This window comes from Lactuca sativa, chromosome 8 (assembly GCF_002870075.4).
Source record: "Lactuca sativa cultivar Salinas chromosome 8, Lsat_Salinas_v11, whole genome shotgun sequence".
Lineage (NCBI taxonomy): Eukaryota > Viridiplantae > Streptophyta > Magnoliopsida > Asterales > Asteraceae > Lactuca > Lactuca sativa.
In genome coordinates this window covers 26534000-26544389 of record NC_056630.2, presented here as the reverse complement: position 1 = coordinate 26544389, position 10390 = coordinate 26534000, and the positions used below count along the sequence as shown (strand labels likewise).

Sequence of the window (10390 nt, the reverse complement as noted above, 5' to 3'; positions counted from 1 at the left end):
CAAACTTGATCAAAGACGAAAGTCAAAGGTCAAGGTCAACAACCCATGTTGACCCAGCACACCATGTTTCCCTTTAACCACGCCATGTTCCCCCCTTTATCGACGCAGGCAGGAAAATCCCAACCAACATGCTGTGTTTCCTTGAAAGCACGCCGTGTTTCCTCGAGTTCCAACAACTTAATACATTAAGCCATTTTCTTCGACTCCTAGCGCTCCCAAGCTCAGATCCAAACCTAATTGAGACTTAGAAGGGTAAATTTTCCAAATTTACCCCTAGGGACTAGCAAAAAGTGTGTAAAACCCAACCATAAGACTTGATTGAGTAAAGGCTTAACCATGAAGCACTTAGACCATGAAGACAAATCCCTAGAACCAAGATCTGATGTCCTTCAGCTAAAAAACCACGTAAGTTACCAACTTTACGCCATGCATGCCTAAAAGAAGCTATTAAGCTTAAAAAGGACTTAATGCATGCATGGGACCGATTCTTCACATAAATCTTGCACTTTTATGCTCAAAGGGTTCAAGACAAGCTCAGATCTAAAATGACAAGCCCTCAAAGCGACTTTGCTCCATCATCAACCCAAAAGGGCCAAAAGCATGAATTATGGAGATCTAAACATCTATAAGCAAAGGTTCAAACTTGATACCTCAAAGAGACTGCAACAAGTGGGGAGATTCTAGATCTATGACCTTCTTTCCAAGCTAAGTGCCCTCAATCTTCAAAACTTCCTTCAAAAAGAGCTAGATAACAACAAGAATCCACTCAAGGCTCAAGAACACCACCAAGAAAGCTTAAGGGACGAAGTAGGGTTTTAGTAGCAATAGAGGTTGGTAAGGAGACTAGCCCTTGGGGACTTACGGAGATTATATAGGGTGCAACATCCTAAAATTAGGGTTTCCTTCCCAATCGCCAACACGCTATGTTGAGACACCACAACACACCATGTTGGTTCATTAAACTTCGCGGGCCATAACCAAATCACCATGTCGTGTTGAGCCTTCAACACACTGTGTTTAAAGATAATCCATCAACAAATTAGAAATAATTTCAGACTTGGAATCGATCGTTACAATACAACTTGAAGGGTCATATGAGTTAACTTGACATACTTTGGGCTTAACCCACTCCCCCTTCCTCCTCCTCCTCCTCCTCCCCCTCCCCCCCCCCCCCCCCCCCCAACTCTCTTACACCCCTTTCATTTGGAAATGATTTTGAATTGATAAAAGATAGGTAAATGGTGATTTAGGACCTTAAAGAAAGTAGAAGAATGATTGAAGTCAACTTGATGATTAGAAGATCATTTCTCAATGAATCTTAGAACTATCTAGCTTATTCACAATCATTTTCTTAAGTCGTAAGAAAACTCCATGAATCCAAAATTTAGGGATGGTTCATGCATTATATTGATGTTTTAGATGATATATTCGTCCTTAGGTTGAAAACCTATAATCAATGTGTCATTCTTAAGCCTGATTCTCAATTCTAGTTGTCTTTGGGAAAATTCTAACCCTAAATCATATAGAATTCAAGTTGATATGTTGGATTTTTTTTTGTTAAATTTAAAATTTAAATCATGTTTAGGAGTCATTATTTGTGTTTTGGGTTCAAAACATGATATCAGTCGCTTTTATCTAACTAAACAATGAATATTATGCTTGATCTATGCTTACAAGTCCTTAATGGTGGTTTTGGACTTGAATTGATCAATGAATCTTAATTCCATGGACCAATCATTCACAAAGGAGCTTTAAAGATAATCTCTTTTCATTTGAAAAAGTATTTTAACATCCTTTAGCAATCAATGTGGGATAAAATGTTAGGGTTTATGCATTTCAACAAATTAAATGATCTCACATACAAAGTAACAATGCAAAAGAAAAACAAGAACACAATACTTAACATGGTTCACACGATCATAGTGATCGACTACATCGCCATTGCTTAACATCCAATGTAACTGATCATATTATGTAGAATAAAAGGTGTAACTTGAAGATTTCTAATTAACCTTTGGATTGGATTAGATTAGGTTATTAGATGTTATTTGAGATAAAAAAAAAAATACATTTACTTGGATGGTATTTTTACATCTAAGTCATTAGGATGTAATGAAGAGGGGTTGGACTTAATTTCAAAGTTTTTAGAATTGATGCTTTGAAGGGCTTATTTGTGATAAATACTTAAGTCTTAAGAAGTATTTTAAATACAAGATGGGAACTTTCATTCCAAGTGCCTTACTTTTGAGGGTGGATACATTGTAGAGAAAATTTATTCTTGAATTTTTGCCATCTTCATCAACTCCCCAATTCTAAATGGGATCAAAGGCTTCAAAGGTTATCTCTTAAACATCGTATGGTTGGTTTTCATATCATTCTAAACTCTTTAAATGGATCATTGGTGGTTTTGTTTTTTAAATTTACTCGAAAATTACTTGTGTGTTTTTAAAGGTTCCATTGTGGTTTTTATGAAAACTCTCTTATATTTTGTATCAAAACTCATCACCATCTTCGTCGCCAACAACACCAATATGCTTTATGAGTACGTTAAAAACTAATTTTATGAAGAATAAAGTCACAAAAAAAGACTTTTGGTCCATATTTTATTCTGCAGACATGGAATAAGACTGAAATCATTTGACCTCTTCCAAAACAAACACCACCTACATTTTGTTGGGAGATTTAAATCTTCATCAACGAAGTCACCAGCTAGGCCATTTTGTCTATATTCACAAATATATGATGAAAAAACTTATAGTGGAGACCAATCACCATAGACACCCTGTGGTTACAACTACCTTATATGTAGGCCTGACTTTTATGACTATATAGACCCTCATTCTTGTAGAGACGGTAACAAAGCTGACTTTTTATCATCTTGATCTTGACATAAGTGTTCTTCTTGGTTCCTCTCTCATGGCAATCCTTTACATTCAAAAGAAAAATGCCATAGTATTTTCTATTATAATATTGAACTTTACTTTTTTTTCATGGCTAGAGTCCCAGGACCCTAGCCTTATTATTGATGGGTACCCATCCCCTCCCCCAATTACCTCCTTGGTTGTTGTAGTCATCGCCTCTTCGTCGATCATGTAAATTATCATAGTTTCCACAGGGGCACTTGGTTAACCCTTTTGGATCATCATCTTTATTATTTTTCTTTAAATAAGAGCTCTTTGTGAGTCAAAAGAGTAATGTTTATCTTTAACTTATTGTACCCTCAAATCCTTTCTTATGCCTTAAATCCTTTCTTTTGCCTTTAATCTACCGACTACTTCTTGACAATCATTGTTTCAAGATCTACAAATTGTTCTATTACGGAAACAATTTGTATGAATCTTGTCAGGCCACTCTTAACACCTTATTTACAACATACACTTCTTCCATCCTGCCACATAGAGCATGCATGGTATGTACCATGTTTTTTTCACTTTAAAAGAACACTCATCTACTATTCTTTCTTCTTCATGCTCATATCCTCGAATTTGTTCTTCAATGTTTGTACCTTTTAGCTTTCAATATGTTTGTTCTTAAGTATATAATTTGTGTCTTACAAATCTAGTCTTTCAAAATAGGAAGAAACACATTCACATGATGTACCATTTTATCTGAGAACTGATAAGTGATGAGACTTCAAATTTGAAGAAGGTCCTTCATACGAATAATCGAGCAAATATGTTTACTAGGGTGGTGACTGTGAAGAAGTTGAAGTTGTGCATGGCTTCAGCTAACTTCCTAGGTACTTGAAGAGCTAACTTCCTAGGTACTTGAAGAAGGTGTAGACTACAGACAGATAGAAAGTTACATAATTCTAGAATGGATGGCGGTAGATTTGTTCATCAGTCTCCGAGTGGGAGATTGTTAATTTATGCAAACTGATACACCTTTTGACCATATAGTCGCTATGCAGACCAAACATTGAGTCCCGATGAGATTCACTTTCAATTATGTCATTGGCCACGTTTTTGTCAAAGTTTCTTGGTTTAAGGTGTCTTCAATTATAATTATGTCATGGGCAACTTTTTTGTTAGTTCTTGGCTTGACCTTACTACCAGTTTTAGGACAACCAACTAGTATTTATATCTCTTGAATTCGTAAAACCTAATGTATCAGAAAACCGGTCATCAAAAATAGCAAAATATCTTTCTTGTTTGTCGTCGACGTAGCCAATCACTTTAATCATGGGAAGTGATTCGTACACAACAGTTTTTTGCCATACACAACAATTCATGCATTATATAGTTGTACAATACAACATTTTAAAGCATCAATTGTTATGTATGGAGAAAATTTGTTGTGTACGGAACAGCTCGCTTTAATCATGCGCACCACATAAACCGATTATGTTCTTATTTTCTTTTTTCATTTTATCGCTTTGTGTTTAAAAGTTATTGAAGTTCTTAAACCCTAACAACTTTATTGTCTCCATTACTTACCGAAAATAGCATTTTTTCCAAAAATGTCATGGTAGGTGGTGGCTAGAGCCATATTGTCCTTCATGACATCAATGGGGTCTCGAGGATTCTTGGGATCAACCGTATCCCATACGCCTTGAGCTTGCAAAAAGACCTTCATCTTGATGGCCCAAGTAGCAAAATTTCTTTTGGACATCATTGGCTAATGAATCAAGAATATACCGTCTTTATAAAGAAGCAAAAGACATTCTGAATGAATCGGCATCAAAGGTTTACCCCTACCTATAATAAAGGGGAATTACTTATACTAAAAGGAAATTGAAACTGAGTCTAATCCTAGAATAGAGTAACAACAAATATAAAAAATAAAATAAGGAATGTTTCCAAAACAAATCAAGATCACTCCAACAATTTATACATCTGGCACATGCTTTCTATCTAGCATGCAAAAGTGTAATTGTGTATTCCTCTAGGGATGAAACAATATCAACTTCACGGTAACTTTCTTCCGTGAAAAAAGCTGGTTGTTTGGGTGGAGGCAGTGCCCCCTCACTAATCAGCATTAGAACTACTGACAACATAGTTGGTCTATCTTCTACATGGTGTTGCACACACAATAATCCAACATGTATTGATCGTAGTACTTCAGACACCACACAAGAGTTGCGTAAAGAAGCACTCATGAGTTCAATGGACTTGTCTTCTTTATGTAGTCTCCAAGCCTGAATGAAACCAAATGTCACAAAATTAAACAAAAGGATGAGGTTTAAGAACAAATAGTTTCTGGTGCATTTTAGTCTACAAGATTAACTTACATGTCCAAGGAGGTTATCGCTGTGAGCCTCATGAGAGAATCCTCTGTTTTTCTTCCCACTCACAATTTCCAGCACAACAACACCAAAGCTAAATACATCTGACTTTATAGAGAAACGCCCATGTACCGCATACTCAGGAGAAATGTAACCACTGCATCCAAGTTCATTCAATTAGAAAAACAGTAGTAGGATTTTGCATTTGTATTCCCTTGTCTTGGGCAATGTTTTACGAATTCTTACTGTGTTCCAACCACCTTCTTTGTCTTAGCCATGGCATCCTGTCCTACAAACTTTCGAGCAAGGCCAAAGTCTGATATTTTTGGATTCATTTCGCTGTCCAGCAAGATATTACCCGCCTTGAGATCTCTATGGATGATTTGAAGGCGGGAATCTTGATGTAGATAAAGAACACCCCTAGCTATACCATGGATAATGCGAAACCGTTGAGGCCAGACAAGCAATGAACCTTTGGTTTCATCTGCCAAATATTAACTACTTAATGCATGCCTGTTGCTACAACAAATGTCAAAATAAGGCATTAGAGGGTGTCAAACCAAATAGAAGTGAGTCCAAGCTTTTGTTATCCATGTATTCATAAATGAGAATCCTTTCATTTTCATGAATGCAATATCCAAGGAGCTTCACAAGATTCCGATGCTGAAGTTTGGCAATACAAATGACTTCGTTTTGGAACTCATCAAGTCCTTGTTGTGATGTTTCTGAGAGACGCTTTACAGCAATTACTCGCCCGTTTTCCAACACACCCTATAGAATATTGGAGCTTATTATTCTAATATTCCTTTGTTAATACATACATGAATTGTGTTTTATATCAAAAGAATCAACAAGTTACCTTGTAAACGGGACCAAAACCACCTTCTCCAATCTTATTATTAATGTTAAAGTTATCGGTAGCCTCTGCTAATTTATGCAGGCTAAAAAAAGGTAGTTCATCAAGGTTTTCCATCTGAACAGTCGTATGATCTTTGTCAAGCGTATGTGCCCTGCTTCCTACAAAAGTAAAATTTCAATTTCTAATGTTTACACGGATCTGCCAAAAATCATACTCTTGAAGACATTTAATATTTCATATCTCAAAGAATAATCAATGACTTGTTTTACCTCTTCCCCTTTTATGAAGCCTTTTCATTTTCTTTCTACAGGCATATGCTACTGCAGAGAGAAGCAGTGCAGCTATCGAAACTGACAGCACCACCGTGAGTACTCCCTTCTTCTTGTTGAAGCTGAATTGGCCTTTTGCTAATGAGTAAAATAATTAGTAAGGTTTCAATTCAAAACCAAGTACCTTCAACCTGTAGGATACTACTGACAATTGTTTTTGTTAAGATTCCTTATAAATTATTGTAAAAGGTGATTCTTATTTGGGCATCCACAATGCATTGAGTTCATTATAATTAGAGTATAAAAGGGTTTCCCTATCATCATTCTATTAATCATTCAACTTTACCAAAATTGTCCTACAATGAACTTTATGAAGCTTAATGGAATATATTTATAAAATCTAATATATGACATATTTAATTATTAAAGATTTCTTGTTTCGCATTGAAGAGTTCAACGGTCATTAACTCCACATCCATTGAACGCCAACATGCATCTCACAATGGTAGAGTTTAATGCATTAAATGCCAATTAGGCATGCTGCCTTATTCAACTCTTCCATTCAAATATGCATTGTAGATGCTCTTAGGTTGAATTAAATCTTCATCCTATGTATGTCTAATAAGTTTTACCGGCTAAGAGGATTATCTAGAATACACAAGATAGTCTAATCATCACACCCCACAACATACTCAACAGGCTCAAGACTTTTCACTGTTATATATAAAATAAAATTTGTATACCTGCTAACTCAGAGATTGCCATTCTTATGTACAGTTCTTGATGATCATCAGATTCTCTTACGTCCAGCAGGTCATCAAACCAAAGCAAACATCCACTTCCCCCATTTCTAATATTTAAATTAGCATAAGCAGTACAAGAGCAATCCCTTCTGCAGGCCATCTCACATTCTCCAAGGGACATGCTCTCGTTGTACGATGAATGACGTGTGTCTGGGAAAACCACTCCTGAAATTTTGTAGAAGAAATCTGCTGGAGTCCTACAATCCAATGGCTTTTTAGGTTGACACCCACTCGACCAATCCCCTGCTTTCCATTCTTCTGGGACTTTTGGTTCAAAACCTTCCAAACAACTGCAAGGGACAGAACTTTTAATGCTGCAGCTTCCAAATGGACCACATGGTCCATAACGACTACAAGCATCAACTACAACATTTGCATACTCGACCCATTCTTGGGTTCGCTTGTTCAACTGCAACCTCCGTACCATGCCATCCCACATCAAAATAACCCTCTGAACAGTTGTACTCTTAAGCTTATATCTATAATATATTTCTTTCTCATTCACAACAAATTCTGTAGAGAAAATTGGATTCATGTTTTCCACAGAAACGCCTTGAAAGCCAACACCATTCCATCGCCCAATCCTCAAGGTTTCATGTTCACCTTCTCCCAAAAAAACCTGTGGATATCCATTTGTGTCTACCCAAAATTTATACAAACCAATAGAAGGATCATCAGGGCTCTTCCAAGATGTGAAGTACCTCTCGCTTCCTGTTATCAAATCCTTCCCAAATTTCATTCCTGGTAGGATTGTGTCACCAGGATAGTCAAAACTTTGCCAGATCAGTTTTTCTTTGTTTCCGTAGTCATCCCACACCACAAGATTTCCGCTGTCCAGAAGCTTTGCCACTGGATTAACATGCCTTGAAGATACGGTGAAATTGGATGACCAGATGATAGTATTACTATTGCCACCACTGTGACTCAGCAGGACTCCTTCCGTAGTGACTTGAAACACCCCAGATGCATCCTTGATTGGTGTCTGCCTGTTAGCAACCCAAACAACTGTACATGGTGATATGTTTTTGTACCATATCCCCAAATATCGATTCTCTGACTTTCCGGGGCTAAAAAACCCCAGTTCATACATTTCACCATCTGAAACAATGGTGTTGCCATCTTTGATTGGTTGATTTATGTATACTCTATCGACTGCAGCAGAACATGGCAAGATAAAGAATATGATACTGAAGATGAACACAAGGATAATGCGATATAGCTCCATTAAAGAATGATGTGTTCTTGGAAATGGTGGGTTGTAGACGTACGCAACCCTGAATTTTGAATATTAAAACTTATATAAATTATTGACTTGAAAGCATCAGCTTTGAAAACGTGACTTTTGCACATTTAAAAAATTTCGTATATATATAGGTCATACACGAGTAAGGAAAAGATAAAGAAAGAAAAAAAATATATTTTCTTCGGTTAACGGGATCCAAAAAGTCTTTAGCCGAAAGATATTTTACATTACTAGAAAAACATATATATATATATATATATATATATATATATATATATATATATATATATATATATATATATATATATATATATATATATATATATATATATATATATATAGCCTTTACACGCGCAAAGCGGTGGCGACAAATAGTTTTTTCGGCGATACGTTTCTTTTACAAAATTTTTATGTTCCAAAAGAAAGTACATGTCTAAGACAATAGAACCCAATTTTGATGTTATTTTTGACATGATACATCGAATAACTGATATAAATAAACGGTTCAAGCAGGCACAAAATATAATCTATGTAAGTCGTTCAAACAAAAATAATATAATTATATAAGAATACTCAAATATGGAAATATGTAAAAACACATAAGTGCTAGTACATTATTAATCTCGCAAAACTTTTTTATATACCACATTTGTTGTATATATTACATCACCTTTAAAATATTTGTTAGGTTTCACTAACATTGACACAATGTTTAAGGTGTAAACTACTACTCGATTAAATTATTCGAATTTGATATTGATTTTATGAATTAACAGAAAAATAAAAAATTATTATCTAAGTAAATGTATTTATGTCTATACAGATTTTCATATTCGATTTCTGATAGTGATTTTATGAATTTTAAGGTATTTCAGATATTCGAAATTCAATATATATATATATATATATATATATATATATATATATATATATATATATATATATATATATATATATATATATATATTAGTTATTTTAAAATATTTGTTAAATAAATAAATCGATGTAAACTATAAAGTGTTTAGTTAAGTAAAGGGATCGTAATTTTTATTTCATTTGGGATATCGACCCAACATCATATATCTATATATTATGGTTATAAATTTAAAGTTAAATTACATGATTGGTCCTTGTGGTTTGGGCTAGCCTTCATGTGCCTAGTCTTCAAGTCTTTTTTAACCTTGACCATCCATTTAGTTTGTTTTTGTTTCGTATTTAGTCTCAAAACAACTTAAAATGATTAATATGTTTTTATAGTTTTTTTTTTTTTTTAATAATTTATATATATATATATATATATATATATATATATATATATATATATATATATATATATATATATATATATATATATATCAAATACGAAAAAAAATCCTAAACCTAATATTTTCCATTTCCCATGTTCATATACTTGTCCTCTTAACCTTTTTTTTCACCCTCCAATCATATATCCTTTGCCTTTGGTGACCACTATTGTCAACACCGAAAAACAAAAATACATCAGATAAAACAAAAATCAGAAACCCAATGCATAATCTTGAAACCATATCATATGAAAACCTTAAAGATGGGAGTGGGACGACAATAATCCAGCTGCCTACTTGAAATTGAATCCAAAAAATGCGATTATGGACCAAAATCAAAACAAAACAAAATTATAAGAATGGTTTGAGTTTAAGAAATTAAAGGATTAAACACGCATTCTACTCAAAACTATAAGGACCATTGTGTAATTTATCCTAAATTCAAATCGGTCTTCTAATAGTTGTTGATTTTACAAATGTGACCAATTTATCAAGAGGTCTAAATGAAATAATGAAACGTCAAATGCATTATTCACTTATAATACTCATTTAATAATTCATCTAAAAACAACATACTTTGAGGCATTATTTAATTTTATGAGCATTTGTATTTCTTATAGTATAAAATGGTGTGAAGTAAAATATGTGGGAATATCTTACTTTGTCAACAACAATATACATGTATCTA

The 10390-nt window shown here is 34.2% G+C and overlaps 1 protein-coding gene across 2 annotated transcripts; it reads right to left on the bottom strand.

Annotated features, from left to right (window-relative positions):
- Positions 1-4693: 4693 nt before the first annotated feature.
- Positions 4694-8437, bottom strand: LOC111877219 (G-type lectin S-receptor-like serine/threonine-protein kinase At4g27290). 2 transcript variants are annotated; one of them, XM_023873740.3, is made up of 7 exons: positions 7096-8437; positions 6353-6484; positions 6084-6241; positions 5785-5995; positions 5471-5708; positions 5231-5381; positions 4694-5137 (listed from the first exon to the last, which is right to left on the bottom strand). In XM_023873740.3, the coding sequence occupies exons 1-7, from the start codon at positions 8378-8380 to the stop codon at positions 4850-4852; spliced, it is 2463 nt and encodes an 820-aa protein (XP_023729508.1). In that variant the 5' UTR covers positions 8381-8437; the 3' UTR covers positions 4694-4849. The 2 variants fall into 2 exon arrangements, with proteins under 2 accessions (XP_023729508.1, XP_023729507.1); XM_023873739.3 differs by having other exon boundaries at positions 6353-6490; positions 7096-8436.
- Between the last annotated feature and the right edge of the window lie 1953 nt (positions 8438-10390).